Source organism: Vipera ursinii (genome assembly GCF_947247035.1).
Source record: "Vipera ursinii genome assembly, chromosome: 2".
Classification (NCBI taxonomy): domain Eukaryota; kingdom Metazoa; phylum Chordata; class Lepidosauria; order Squamata; family Viperidae; genus Vipera; species Vipera ursinii.
Window position 1 is genome coordinate 238,873,082 of NC_139513.1, and position 16,274 is coordinate 238,889,355.

At 33.0% G+C, this 16,274-nt stretch overlaps 1 protein-coding gene across 1 annotated transcript in view; it reads left to right on the forward strand.

Moving 5' to 3' along the window:
* FBN2 (fibrillin 2) overlaps positions 1 to 16,274 on the forward strand; it is a 145,803-nt gene that overhangs the window by 105,883 nt on the left and 23,646 nt on the right. The window contains exons 33-47 of the mRNA XM_083352573.1: positions 314 to 436; positions 725 to 850; positions 2,309 to 2,431; positions 3,264 to 3,386; positions 4,473 to 4,634; positions 4,861 to 4,929; positions 5,783 to 5,908; positions 7,170 to 7,295; positions 8,735 to 8,887; positions 10,558 to 10,626; positions 11,049 to 11,174; positions 12,172 to 12,297; positions 12,656 to 12,781; positions 14,021 to 14,137; positions 15,783 to 15,911. Coding sequence (XP_083208699.1) covers positions 314 to 436; positions 725 to 850; positions 2,309 to 2,431; positions 3,264 to 3,386; positions 4,473 to 4,634; positions 4,861 to 4,929; positions 5,783 to 5,908; positions 7,170 to 7,295; positions 8,735 to 8,887; positions 10,558 to 10,626; positions 11,049 to 11,174; positions 12,172 to 12,297; positions 12,656 to 12,781; positions 14,021 to 14,137; positions 15,783 to 15,911 — 1,824 coding nt within the window. The remainder of the gene's footprint in view (positions 1 to 313; positions 437 to 724; positions 851 to 2,308; positions 2,432 to 3,263; positions 3,387 to 4,472; positions 4,635 to 4,860; positions 4,930 to 5,782; positions 5,909 to 7,169; positions 7,296 to 8,734; positions 8,888 to 10,557; positions 10,627 to 11,048; positions 11,175 to 12,171; positions 12,298 to 12,655; positions 12,782 to 14,020; positions 14,138 to 15,782; positions 15,912 to 16,274) is intronic.

The following is a 16,274-nucleotide window of genomic DNA, read 5'->3' on the forward strand; positions in this document are numbered from 1 at the left end:
AAGCGAGTCAACACTTTTTCTTTTCTCCCCCCCTTTTCCATACTTCTCTTTTTCCCCTTTCCCTATTAGTATTCCTTACTATTTGCTTTTGTATTTTCATGTTTTATAAGTGAATAAAAATCTTTATAAAAATAATGTCAAGCTAAACTTTTTACTTTTTCACAGGAATTATATCATAATGATTGAAACCAATACTAATAGCCTTTGAGCCAACTTCTGCTAGCAGTCTGCTTTTGTGAATTCTGTAAAACCAAACAATGGTTACTATTAACATGTTTACGATTTTTCTCTTTCTTACTGATTGCTTTAATAGATCTTGATGAGTGTTCTAATGGAACACACCAATGTAGCATAAATGCTCAGTGTGTGAATTCTCCTGGATCATATCATTGCACCTGTGCAGAAGGATTTACTGGAGATGGATTTATTTGTTCAGGTGAGAGAAAGTCGAAACATATTTTATGAAAGAATTATATGTAATTTAGAAGTGGAATTCAGTACTTCATATGACAGTGGATTGATTCAGCACTTACTTTTATGTGAAACAGAATATGGAGTTTCATCAAAGCCCTATTATTTCTAAATACACGTTATTTTGAAAATGGTGTATATATTCCCTGAAGAATAAAATTGATTTTTTTCTCCTAATAAATTTAAGAAAAAGTGAATAAAATGAATTTCTAATCTATAAAAGCTTAATGCTGTAACATTTTCAATTCAATAGATATTGATGAATGTGCAGAAAATACTAATTTGTGTGACAATGGACAATGCCTTAATATTCCTGGTGGATACCGTTGTGAGTGTGAGATGGGCTTCACTTCAACTTCCAATAGCCGAACTTGCCAAGGTAATCCTAACTTCATTTTGAGTATCTGAAATGCAACCGAGCGATGGCTCAGTAGTTAAGACCCTGGACTTGTGGCTTGGAAAACCGTCAGCCCAGATTTGAGACCTGAGCGTCATGCGATTGGGATGAGCTCTAACCCTCGCCCTAGCTCCTGCCAACCTAGCAATTTGAAAGCATGCAAATACAAGTAGATAAATAAGTAAGGACATTCCATGACATCATGTTGGCCGCATGACCACAGAAAGATCTTCAGACAGCAGTGGCTCAATGGCAACAATTAGTGGCGTAAAATCCACAGGGATTCTTTCCCTCCACCACCCTTTTTTTTTTTTTGAGAATTTGGATAGGATATGAGGAGGTAAATTCTAAGTAGTAGCAGAATTTTTGTGTGATGCAGAATATATACCGGATTTATATATAAAGGTAGCTATTTTTCTCAAGCAAAATGACTTTGCTTTAGACATTCTAGTGAAGGTTTGCAATGGAAGTTTGCACTAGAAGTTTTCATGGCTTTGCACGTAAAATGTTGCATCAAACAGTGGATTGACCATTTTTGTCAATTAACAAATAGCATGTAGAAAAAAATGTTCTGGTTACAACATTATATGTATGTGGAAATATATTACATTAATAAGGGATCTTAGAGAAGTAAGCATAAGAATTTTGTATTTGTGGTAATATATTTTTCAGTATATTTCAAAATAATATGATTTAATTTAGTGACATGGCTGTGATCTCTCTTGGTGCAGATGCATCATATCCATCATGCTGTGATATTTCAAACTTACTATTGCAGCTCCAGGTTTATTGTTTTTATTGTAGGTTTTATTTTAGCAGTTCTTAAGATTTTATCGGTTGTTTTGGTGCAAATTATTATAAATAATTATTTAAATTATTTCATTTTTTTGTTTTAGATGTTTTGAATGGAAAACAATATGCAATATGAATACAATGTGATATGCAAATATTTTCAAATAATCTCCTTTAAATGTTATCACATGTAAATACAATTTCTTCTGCAGGATCCAATCTGAGTCAGTCACTGGGAGCAAAAGTTTTGCCTTCTGAGCTTTCAGACTAGGGGTGGAGCCCATCCTCAGGGAACATCTCTCTGGCAGAGTGTGAGGTTCCCTAAGGATAGGCTCCAGCATGAGTCCAAAAGTTTGGAAGACAAAATCTCCGGTCCCGGTAACAAACCCAGATTGGATCCTGCAACATTATTCTGGGGCACATATATTTGCATTCATTCATGACATTCTCTTCTTAATTTTGTATAACAAAATTAATGTATCCAACTCCCTCTCAGTAAACCACGGGGAACATACTGTATACATATAAGGTTTAGAACTTTCAAATATAGATATGCATTTGATGAATTATTAGGAAATGAGTGATTTGGTGTGTGTATTTTATTCAGACATAGTAACTAATCATTTCCGATATTATCCTTTGTTTCAGATATTGATGAATGTGCCTTCCAGAATATATGTGTGTTTGGTACTTGCAATAACTTACCTGGCATGTTTCACTGCATTTGTGATGATGGCTATGAACTGGACAGAACTGGAGGAAATTGTACAGGTAAAAGAATATGTCTTTGGGTGGGTAGGTGTGTATGTAGAAGTATGTGTATAACCAATCCTCTGTTTAAAGAGGTCAAAACAGAAACATTACTGCCACAAACAGAAAGTTATTACCTCCACTATTGTTCACTGATAATATTTTTTTTCATATGGACTGTCAGCAAATATTTCCAAAAATATTCTTCCTATGAACAGATTAGGTAAAAGGCACAATTATAAATAATCTTCAAAAGAAAAATAACAGGATAAAAAGATATATACACTAAAGCATAATTATATTTAAGCTAAAAGAATACTATAATAGCTATGAAATTCAATTATATTTTATATTAGATTTTGGTTAAAAGAAACAATTCTGACTTCTTTTTTCATTAAACTGATCATTGCTAGAATATGAGTGGCGCAGTGGCCTAGAGGTGAAGAAACTCATTTCTCACTCAGAATGTTGAGAATTCAATCCTAGGCAGCGACAGATGTTTCTCTATCAGGACACAAAGAGAAAATACCTGCTGCAAACTCCGCACACGTGTCAGGAAGGGCATCCAGCCAGTAAAAACTCAGCTCCATTCAGTCATTCTGAGTCCACCACGAAAAAAGGGATTATAGGGTTGTAATTTTTTTTAAAAAAAATCGTTGCTAGAATATAGCCATTAAATCAAAATACAGTGAAGTGTTGATTGATTCAGTATTTCAGAAACTGGCTGAAATTAATAGATTGTGTTAAGTAAACAGATAAGAAGGAAGTATGTTTATTTTTTTTATTATGAAAGAACTAATGAAATGAATATAAAGGCTTAAGTTTAATTTCAGATGCATGTTTCTTACTTTAGATATTGATGAGTGTGCTGATCCTATAAATTGTGTCAATGGCTTTTGTGTAAATACTCCTGGAAGATATGAATGTAACTGTCCTCCAGATTTCCAGCTGAACCCAACAGGAGTTGGCTGTGTTGGTATGTAGAATTATACATATAATTATTTTATATAAATGGAAAGGGAAGACTACCATATGGATGTCTGTTGTAGGAGACAAGCATTGGGGTATGTTATGTATGTTTGTGTTATAAACACAGCTTTAGTACATGGTGTATTTTGTGATATGCCTGGTAACTTTACTTGAAAGAGAATATATTTTTAGGTTTAGTAGCTAGGTTAGGTGAAAAAACAGCTTGATAGTCATAGTCAGTGCTTCATAGCCATTACAATAAACAACCTGTACTTTAGCTTGTTTATGTAAGTCTTCTTTGATTGTTCTCTAAAAACATTTGTGGAGTACCTTTCTATATTGAATACCTCTCCCTACCACCAAGTTGTTTCTTTCATGTTGCAGAACACAGGAGACATAACTAGTGTTCTACTTTCCATCTCTCTTCTGGTGTTGTTAGGACTAAAACTAGAAAAACCAAAAGTTGCTTTCGTTGAGCTAATTACTAACAGTATTACTTCCAACGGCTATGGGAAGTTCCTTTTGATAAATACATGAATACTGAAATTGTAGGCCATTATTTTGATTTAGGGATTTATTGGGAATGTGTTGGGTGCAAATCAAACTAGGAATTTCCCCTAGTCATTTTCCAACAATTTGCTGATAAACATAGGCTAATTTATGAAACCTAAACTTTTGTTTCACAAGCTTATGGAAATAACGAAAGGAATTTATTGCATCTTAATATGAATGGAGCATACTAGGGAGTGTAGGAGTAAAATATATCGTTATCATTGTCAATATCACATCGTGAAAATAGCCAGTATCTACAGTATATAATAAATGTGAATTCATTCGTCTGTCCATCCATCCATCCATCCATCCATCCATCCATCCATCCATCCATTAGCAGCCTTATTAAGAAGTTTTAATTTAACTTAATTGAATTTTAACTGAAATGATTTCCTAAGTGTAATAATGAGGGTGAAATTAGAACTGGCTACCAGAGTCATATTTTGTTTGTTTGTTTGTTTAAATTTGTTCACTGCTCTGTATACTGTCATTTTAAATGACACACTGATCAACGGTCCTTTTTTTCTTTTGTTCTATCCAGATAACAGAGTTGGCAACTGTTTCTTGAAATATGGACCAAGGGGTGATGGGAGTCTGTCCTGCAGTACTGAAATTGGTGTTGGAGTCAGTCGTTCTTCTTGTTGCTGTTCTTTGGGAAAAGCCTGGGGGAATCCCTGTGAGACATGCCCACCTGTAAATAGCAGTAAGGAAATGACTCTGTTAGATGGGAGATCAAATAACTAATATAACAGATAATGTGGCCATATACATAAGCCATAAGTTTTTCTATAAACCAGTGCTTATGAGGAAATAAAGATTTCTCAGAGGTGATACATCAACTTGTCAAAGTTCTTTGCTATACTTCTATCACATGTCAAACTAATCCTCAGGACTTTGTTTTATTCTTGGTTGTTTTATTTAACCCCTAGGTGAATATAATACCTTGTGTCCAGGAGGCGAAGGCTTCAGACCAAACCCCATAACAATTATCTTAGAAGGTATTTTTATTTCTTTCAGTATAACCACCATAGGTTTTGCTGATAGTACTCAGATTTAATAAATTATCTATAAAGGGAAGATTTGTAAATTGAGGTTAGAGGAAAAAGTACTTTCAAATTTAGAATGAGGATACAAATGAACCCATGCCTATTGAAAGAATGTGGAATAAACTACAATAAACATTTTAAATATAGATGGGAAAATTGATAAAAATTAGTTCTTGGTGATAATTCAACCTTCTCCATTTATATAGTTTTTCTACCAATTCACAATTTCCATTTGGAATGCTGAGGTTCTCAGAATTTCTTGTTGGATTTGGCAGGTCTTACTGTTAAAAGGAAACAAGGACAGTAACATTAGTTGCCAAATTTTATTACTTTTGGTATCTCTAAGGAATTTCCATCATCACTTCAGAAAAAGAATAATTAGAAATGTGAGTTGGCAACTTTGTACTTGATTATTAATTCCTGCTGGAAGACAGAAAAAGGCTGAGAAGGAAAAGTTACTGAATATATATTAAAATATACTGTAGAAATTATTATGTTTGGTTAAATCAAATTAATAAAGCTAGAAATTAATAGTAAGTATGATTTAATTGTAATATTTCAGTAGGGGAATCATATGTGTTCAGTATTTTAATACTGTACTTAATATTTTTCCATCCAAAATTATAAGAGTTAAATATTCTCTTAATTTTTCATAGATAATAATTTAATTGCAACTTTCCTCCTAGATCTCTGTAATAAAGTAAACAAAGTTATAATCAAAACTAAAAGCATAAGTTAATGATTTAAAAGTAGTCTTTCACGTAATTTTTATCAGCCAAAAAAGTGGTCTTCTTTTTCTTTGCAGACATTGATGAATGCCAAGAATTGCCTGGTCTATGCCAAGGTGGAAACTGCATCAATACTTTTGGCAGCTTCCAATGTGAATGTCCCCATGGGTACTATCTCAGTGAAGAAACACGTATCTGTGAAGGTGAAAATTCTTATTTTTCCTTATAGCAGGAATGGAAAAAACAATATTCTTAACCAATATTTTGTCCCACAACCATTTTCCTCTTGAGAATATTGTATATGTATTTAATGTGGAGTTATAAATTAAACCTTGTGGGTTCTAGCTGTTCTGCAGATCCCATTACTGAATTTCTCATAAATAATAGAAATTGAATCCTGGGTTTTTTGTATTCTGATATTAACCCAAATAACCCAATAGGATGCAAATTCTGTCCTTTCCCACAACATTTCTTCAAAAATAGATTCAAGCAATAAGTTCAAAAATGTATTTATGTCCCTGTCTTACACAAAGAAAGAGATTTTAAATAATTTTAAAAGGTTCAAAGGACTTAAAATTCTTAATTTATAGTAATTGCGGTATAATTCACTGTAAAGCACAATTGATATACAAGTTTAAGCTATGAATATACAAACTCTAAATTAGTTTTATTTGGTTCAAATTCAACATGTTGGTTTCTTTTTTTCTGTTTTGAAATAATGGAAACTTGATCTATATAGCTAGCCCTGACTTATGATCGATCACTTAGCACTCATACAAACTTACAACAGACCTCCCCAGAGTTACTTATGATCTAGATTCACAGTTTCAATAGTTGCCCCCCCCCAATGGTTACATGATTGCATTTAAGGCACTCAGCAATTAGTCTCATTTACAGCCATTTGCAGTGTCCTATGGACACGTGACCATGATTTATAAAATTGTTGTTGGAAACTGGTGTTTATTGGTTAGCTGGTTTTCAGCAAAAGATGCCATTGCAGACAATAGAGTCACTTAATGATTGTGGCATTCACTGAATATGTTCAGTGATATGGTGACCTGCTTAAAGATTAGCACGACTTAACAACCATAATTCCAGGCTCAATTATGGTCGCACGTTGAGGACTGCCTGTATAGGGCCCGTAACAGAGGGAAAGGATAGCTGTCGTATCCTGAGTCAATGTTCTTATAACCACATATTTGTCAGGTTCACACAGTGATTTTCAGTGAGAATGTAGCATAGGAAAAACATTTCACTATTGGTGCAGTTTGTGGATTATTTAGTTAATGTTGACTTTTAAAAGATGAGTAAAATCTCAAACAGAGGATTAAGAGATCAATTATTTGTAATAGAGTGTTGAAGTTTTCATTTCTTCAATCTATTCTATCTTTATGTTTTGCTGATCTGTTGTTATTCAACATTTTTACTTCTTGAAATTAATTTTGATGTTGATTTCCCCCCCAGATATTGATGAGTGTGTTGCACATCCTGGTGTATGTGGTCCTGGGACATGCTATAACACCTTAGGAAACTATACTTGTATTTGCCCCTCAGAATATATGCAGGTGAATGGAGGACATAACTGTATGGGTATGTTTTCACATTTACGTGCTATATTTACTTTCTTAAACTCTTAAAACAACTCAAGGCATATGTTGTACGTGCAGAGACTATGAGCAAGGTTTGCATCAAAGCAACATTTTTATAGAAGCATCATGTAGAAAAACTTATTTAAGGTCAGATAAACTATTATTTTGTGCCTTTGAATTGGCATGGACTCCTGGGGACTGTCTGGACAAATCCATGAAGATTTCAGAAATGTTTTGCTATTGCCTGTTTCTTCAGGCTGAGAGAGCTAGCTAGCCCAAGGTCACAGGCAAGATTAGAACCATGGTCTCCTTGTGTAGTAAGGGTATGTACGTATGTGTTTGTATGTATATAAAAGGTTTATATATACTATAGTGTTATTCATATTTATTATTAATTAGTGCACAAACGTACATGCACATATACAGGTATCCCCCAAACTACATATCTGCTTTAGATATCCTACCTATAAATTATACCTAAACTAAAACATTCCATACTTCCTTCTGTCCAAATTACTTTCGAAACAATGAGTATTGGAAGAAACACATTTAAAGTAGGGTCTATAATGTAAACTGCCCTTCAATATTAATGGTGCATTTGTAATTCTTTATTCCTACTTTCTTTGTTTTTTTAATTATGCCAAATTTTGGAGCTATAAGTAGTCAGATTGATCCAATATAAAAAGAAAAGTTACATGAATCTTAGCTTCCTTCATCTTGTTTTTCTTCTGGAAATTTCCGAACACTTAAAAATTAACCAGTACCTCTATCATGGCTAAGTTTCCTACCCAGTTCTTTTCCTCATCTGCTTTAATAAACCATGGGATATAAATATGGCTGGCATATATTCTGCTCTGTTTCAAATAAAATTGAGCTTTGTTAGATCAAAATCCCGTAGCATAATAAGTTCAGAACCAAACATATAATAATAATAATAATAATAATAATAATAATAATAATAATAATAATAATAATAATAATAATAATAAAAGTTGGAAGGTACATTGGAGGTCATCTAGTCCAAGCCCCTGCTCAGGCAGGAAACCCTATACCATTTCAGACAAATGGCTGTCCAGTTTCTTCTTAAAAACCTCCAGTGTTGGAACATTCACAGCTTCTGGAGGCAGGTTGTTCCACTGATTAAATGTCAGGAAATTTCTCCTTAGTTCTGGGTTGCTTCTCTCTTTGGTTAGTTTCCATCCATTGCTTCTTGTTGCTTTGGAGAATAGCTTGACTCCCTCTTCTTTGTGGCAGCCCCTGAGATATTGGAACACTGCTATCATGTCATTCCTCGTCCTTCTCTTCATTAAACTAGACATACTCAATTCCAGCAACCGTTCCTTATATGTTTTAGCCTCCAGTCCCCTGATCATCTTTGTTGCTCTTCTTTATTGTACTCTGCAGGATATTTTTAAAACCATGTGATTTTTATATGTTTAGATATGAGAAAGAGCTTTTGTTATAGAAGCTATAATGGAACATCTTGTGATAATGAACTGCCCTTTAATATTACCAAGAGAATGTGTTGCTGCACTTACAATGTTGGGAAAGCCTGGAACAAGCAGTGTGAACCATGCCCAGCTCCAGGGACAGGTAACCATTTGTTTACATTTTCTTGAGCAATTTATATTTAAATGATATATTTGAATCTCAGTTTGGTATCATGGTAGCTTTAGCATGTTAGCCTCACTTTCAGTTTCACAGCAAGGAAGAAAGTAAATTTTAAAACCTTTCTCTCTCTCCAATATTGTGTTTCGCTCTATGTGCAATTAAACTTGTTAAAAATAGAAGTTCTAATTCGTAGATAGTAGTGAAAGAAGGCTGTCCTTCAGTTATTTATTTAATTATTTGCTTATCTCGCTTGGGAGCTACTCTGGCTTACAACAGTAAAAACAGAGAAGTGAAGAGAAGTGTAAACCTAACAGTAGCAAAGTAATGAAACCATAAAATGAAAGAAACAATAAAACAGTAAAAAATACACTAATATGAGATTAAAAGATGGCTGGATGGGATCAGGGAATGCAGGGGAGAAGGTGGGAAATTTAGTAGCTACCTCCAATGTAGTAGAGTCCCATTGGGTTTTCAGGCCAACTGGCAGAGCCAGATCTTCTTACGGAAGGATAAGAGGGGTAGAGGCAGATCTCACCCTGGGATGGAGGATAGGATGTTCCAGAGGGCAGAATAAATGCTTTCCTCTCCATTGCTGCATTTTGATAGAAAAACTGAATAATTCAAAAAAGGTAGGAATTCACAATTACCATCTCTTTCTACAATCCTATATTGCAGTGTCTAATCAGTAGTTAATAACTGGATTATTTTGGCTGAAGGAAATATTCCTATATGGAAGGCAGAAGAGTGCAGTTTGTAATGCAGTATTTTCTTCAGAATTACTGGTTTTTACATTTACTTTCCTACTAATTCTGGTGTTTCTTTTGCTAATCCAAGGCAGGACAGTACTAGATTAGTGATAGGAAAAAAAACATTTTTAAATAATTACTGAAAGATAATTGTACTACTTTTAAAAATAATGGTATATCTGTCTAAGTCTTGCAGTGAAATTTATTTATTTTCTACAATATGCATGTTCTTTTCCAGTGTATTAAATGTGTTAACCTGGGGAGTCCTATCTTTGTTAGTGTTTGTAGCATTTTTATTATAAACAAACAAAAAAAAAGAATTAAAATGGCTTGGATAAAGATAAGGAATAAAATATTATACAGATGTGAATTTGGCTTACCATAAGAATAATATGGAAATCCTCTGCAGTGGTTTTATGAGATAATATATTGTGCAAAAATATTTTTAAAAAATTAGATATACTTATAATTTAATAAATACAGTATACATGTACAGTCAGAAGGGTTATGTCCTTATTGCTTTATTCATATATGGAACATCACAATTCTCAAAAATAAGAGTGATTTCTCTCTAATTCACTTTGGATTATTCTGGAAGTAACCTAAGTTTCTTCTCATACCAAATAACTCAGACATGAGTTATGGTATTTGTCGAACAGCCATACAATAGCAGGGAAAAGAACAGGAAAAAAATTTCAGTCTAGAGAAGAACTTGAGGATTAAAGATGAGCTTTCATTTGAGATAAGTTTCTACAGGTCTCTGGAATATGTACTCAGGGTTGGCTCAGGAGAATTTTGATACCAGTTGATAGTTATTAATTAAATACAAGGATTATAAAATAAAACTATGAAGTAATTATAAAAGACTTGCAATAAATATAGGTTTTCCCTTTTTTGTTACTTAAGTTGAATTCAAAACATTATGTGGAAATATTCCTGGTTTCACCTTTGACATTCATACCGGAAAAGCAGTTGGTAAGTCTGAAAGCTGTGTTTTTTAAACTATATAATAATGTAAGGCAGTGATAAGCAAACCTCTTCTATTTTTAACTACCTTTTAAAAATCAAGTCAGTAATAAAATTCTGCTGTTTTAGAAATTACAATGTTTTCTCAACAATCTTTCCCCAAACTATGTTTTAAAGATACACTGAAGCTCATTCTGATATTTACATACATAGATACACACATATCTGCCAGCTTAGTATCCATTAAAATGAGCCACTCATTTGCAATAAAATACATATATGCCTCTATGCATGTATGTAAACTATTATTAAAAGAGGAAAACCTAGTCTGATTCCTTATACTTTTACTTTTTATTTATAATTTTTATTAAAGCTTTTAAATTAAAGCATATTGCCATATGAACCCAATACATTGAATGTTCATTTTTCAGATATTGATGAATGTAAAGAGATTCCAGGTATTTGTGCAAATGGTGTTTGCATCAACCAGATTGGAAGTTTTCGTTGTGAATGCCCCACAGGATTTAGCTACAATGATCTGCTCTTGGTCTGTGAAGGTGACGTACTATCATGTATAGCTTGACCATTACAGCAATTGTATGTGTTTCAAGTTGGTGCAAATCACTGGGTGTATGCAGTGACAAATGTTTGCAGATTTTATACACTTGCACTGCCAAATTACCATTATCTCACAAGCATCTACTGTGTGTGAGTTGGGCAGAAAAAATGCACAAGATGAAATATTTGTGGAATGTTAGTGCATATTCCTCCATTCCTTTGTGAATGTTTCCTTAAAACAGTCAAATTGTTAGAATATATAAGAATGTTAATGTTTGTTGAAAAGATAAAATGTTGCTTGTCTTTGAAAAATATTTCATTTCATTGAATTTCTGGCTTGGTTTTTGCCAGAATATTAGTCTTCAGATTGTTAAGCTTTAAACCTTTTTATAAGTTACAATTCTTTACCTAATATAAAGACAGTCTGTACATTTTTTTTATTTTACAAGGTAATATTTATCTTGTTAATTTGATTTCCTACTTAAGAAAAAAAAAAGGATAATAACTCTCATTATAAACATCAGTGTTGCTTATGAAATGTTGTGTTGACTTCCTATTATTTGTTATATTATAGATTTATATATAGATTTATAGATTTAATGATAGATTTATTCAATAATTTTTAATCTTGATAATTTTCTATTACTGTTTTTATTTATTATTTAAAACATATATTTGGGAACATGTATATTACTTTCCTGATGATGTTGCAATATTTTAATTAACAAGTAAATTAAAATATTATTTATGTCTTAATTAACTTACAGGTACTGTAAAATACTAGGCAGATAGATTGACCCAAAATGCATTTAGGTTTTAGATTTCAGCTGGAATGTAAAATACATGTTTACAATTGTTTGATTAAAATTAATGGAATATAAACATGCTTTGCCTGATTCATATTCACTGTTCCTTGTTCAGTACAGAAAATATCTGAAGTTTCATTGTGATAAAACACATATATTGATTCTTAATCATGGATTATTGATGTTACAGATATTGATGAATGTAGCAATGGTGATAATCTCTGTCAACGAAATGCAGATTGTATCAATAGTCCCGGTAGTTACCGCTGTGAATGTGCTGCAGGTTTCAAACTTTCACCCAATGGTGCTTGCATTGGTAAGGAGTTAGTTATGGTCATCATGTTGCTTAATTTTCCTTTGAGTTACATATTTTCCAATTTTCTATATTGAATTTGCATTTCATTCACCCTTTTTTAAATTCATAAACAGAAAAATGTAGCAGAGAAATAGGTGTTGTAATTTCCTTCAGTATAGCTAATACATTCATTTTAACATGCACAGAAAATAAAGCTTGTCCAAAGATTGCTGATTCAGAGAATAGAGCTTTTTCGTAGAACAATTTTGTCCATCAAGTTAACTCTAATAATAATTAGCAAATTCTAAAAGTGGAATTATGAGTCAGAGATAAATCATAACACCATAGATAAATATATGCATCATATGTTATATTTTAGATCGCAATGAATGCCTGGAAATACCTAATGTATGTAGTCATGGCACGTGTGTGGATAGAGAGGGGAGCTACTACTGCATCTGTCAAAATGGTTTTAAGGCATCTCGTGATCAAACTATGTGCATGGGTATGTAAATAAATATATAAAATTTTAAACTATAAATCTAAAGTATTGATATGCTGAAGATTGGATGGCAACAGTAGAGTATAATAGGGAAGTATCAGTTTCATATGCAGAGATAAAATATAATAATTAATGTAATAATTAAATATGCCAAGCTTTGTTACTTAACAGGGATATGGAGATTACAACTGTCAGAATTCCCAGATAGACAAATATTGGTTAAGACTGTATTATATGAATAAAATCAAATAACACTATTGGAACTGAACATCAATTGGCATGGGAAGAATAGTATATTAATATTACCCAGTTACACATTCTAATGTAACTATGAATCCAGCTGAAATTATGTCTTAGTCCTTGGAGGATTTAAGGGAGGAGGAATGGGTTTATCCTCAATTCCTATGATGGCTATGGATGCAGAAATCATTATTTTCTAATAGCATTTCTTCTTTGGTCCTGGGTGATTTTGTGTTCTCTCATATGAAGCAACTAGGCAGTATTCTTGAAATTCAAAAATGGCAGCTGAGATCATTTGCTTTCCATAAATACCCATAAATTAGTCTGGAAGACATGACCTCACAGATAGTCCAGAGGTTCTACATAAGGCAAATATAAATAAAGGTATAAGGTAAATAAAAATATGCAATTAATATAGCCCATTTACTGTATACAGTAGATTTGAATTAAGCTAAAACCTCAGCGAAGTACAAAGCATTTTAGCAAGCCCTACAGATTCATAATATTAGGGTGATTCAGTTCAAATTTAAAGCCTTAATGGCTGAGGACTTGGATATCTGTAGGACCACCTTCTCTCAATGGAATCTGCTTGATGTGGGGCACAACTCCTAGAGTGTCACTAAGAGGGACTACGAGCTTCAGCCTATTCCATGACTGCATAAACAGCTTACCCGTGGAAATGACTTTCCTGGTAACTACTATTTCAGAATAGTATTAAAGTGTGGATGTTCTACAAGACCTTTGGGAATGGGTGGTTGCGCCTGAGGTATAAGATACTTGTTCTATTTATGACTATAGTTATATGATAAATTATGATAATAATTATTGCTGCTATAGTTTTGTTGTTCATTTATTGGTTTTTAACCCAAAACTGTAATGAGATCTGTAAGCCGCTCAGAATAATTTTCTGAAAGCCATATAAGCCTTAGTAAAACACATAAAGAAATAGAAAATTAATTTTATTGTGAATAATTGTTTGATATTAATGTTTTCTATCTGTAGATGTAGATGAATGTGAAAGACATCCTTGTGGGAACGGAACTTGTAAAAATACAGTTGGATCATATAACTGCCTGTGCTATCCAGGATTTGAGTTAACTCATAATAATGACTGTATGGGTAAGAGAATGAATGTACATATAATCATTTAGAAAAAGTGATGATATAATATATTCAAAGAGAAACATGGAAATGCTATAATATTTATTTCAGTTCTGCAATCAGAAAAAATAGGATAATCTTTCAATTTCTTAAGTTTTATTGAGCAGTGTAATTATGATTATACTTTTAACTAATCAGAATTTGCATAAGTTTTGGTTGTCATTTCACAGTTATTTGTTGTTGTGGCCTATTGTTATATTTCTATTCTATGAGTTTGTAGTCAAACAAAGCTCTTAATAAGAATGGTAGATAATATGAGGACATTCTACCAAATTTTTTTATGAGTCAAACTCATAGGTCAAACACAGAAGATCCCTAGTTGGCTCACACTTGAAGCAACAAATATTCTATTCCTTTCTAAAAATGTTTTTTTTTCTGAATTTGGAGTTTTACTTGTAATCAAATACAAATAATTCTACTTTATGGGAGAGGGACAAATTACCCAAGAATGTGGTTGCTAAACTGTTGCAGTCTGGATTTAGACAGATTTGAGAATAAAATTGGCCCTAATTGCCCTGATAGATTTCCTTTTGTTGGAGAGAAATAGAAGGAGTGCAGTGCTGATTCTGCTTGAACCTTTTAGCACTAAGCACAGAATCTTTGGAATCATTTCTGTGGTGGAGGTTTTGACGTTTTACCGTGGATGGTTTTAGAGAGTAGAATTACATGGTTGCACTTCTATTTTGGCATCTGTATTGTAGAATTCCACAGAGTATTGTCTCCACTATTGAGTTACAGTATTAACCTCTTTTTCATATATCAACATAAACTATATTTGTTCTCCCCATTGCCAGTGAGGCCCTGTCTCTGTTGCATCTATTTAATATCACTGCCAAAGAGAGATGTCTTGGTTAGTAGTTGGGCCAGCCAGTTAGGCAAGGTGATTGTGCTTATCCTCTGATTTGCTGCCATATCCCTCCAGCATATTCCCAGCCGGCAGTTAAAATATCAACCAGAGTGTAATAGTACTATCCATTTGCTCAACCAATGCCTCCCCCCCATATTGGAAGATATTCTTTCCTCTGCTAAACTGAAACACACTTCTCATTTTCCACTACCGGGTAGGTGAATATGAGTGGACTGCTTCAACTCAGTTTAACTCTTCTTGTGCCTAGAATTTTCTTGAATTGGATAAAGTACCTGATGCTGGTACTAATTATTAGGGCTATGTGCAAAGATTTGAATGATTCCTTTGCTTCAGTCAAAAACCCAGTCAAAGCAGCCTCCCTTTGTCGTTTTGCCATAAGGTGTTGCAGCCATACTGGCTTTTATATATGCACAAAAGATGAAGATCAAAATTTATATACAAATATTTGTGGTCTTTCTGAATAGATTTCTTTGATGTATGAAATATTAAAAAATAAAAATCTGTCTAGTAATACCTATTCTTAAATAATCTGTATACCTTAAAGTGCTTGAAGGATTCATACACACACACACACACACACACACGGACCTCATTGCTTACCAACCAGATTTTGCCATTTCCATGATTTTATCCATTAGTTGTGTTTGTACCTTAATATGGTAACTCAGTCTATATATGTGTTTTCTTTGCATTGAGCTCATGAGAAATACCTAACTTTTTCTTGGTTATTTATAGATATTGATGAGTGCAGTTCCTTCTTTGGGCAGGTGTGCAGAAATGGAAGGTGCTTTAATGAAATTGGTTCTTTCAAATGTTTATGTAATGAAGGTTATGAACTTACTCCAGATGGCAAAAATTGTATTGGTATGTATAAAAACAGTTATCAAGTGCCGTATGCTACAATCTAATGCACATTTAATAAGCTGCATTGGACATTGTGGAATTTACTTTTACATATATTTTGTAATATTCCTCTGGGTTTTTAGGCACCACACATAGAACTGTGTAATTATTTTATTTATTTGTTTATTTAAATTTATTGGATGCCCAACATTTAGCTATTTTGGATGCAGATTTGAAGTAGCTTGTTTTCTGTAGGATAAATATACCATTACATTTCCATGCAAGAGATTTGATTATGCACTGTCAGTAGGGGCTGATTTTAACATTAGATATAATTTTTTGACCTGCAGATTTAACAGTTTTTTCAGCCATGTCCCTTTCATG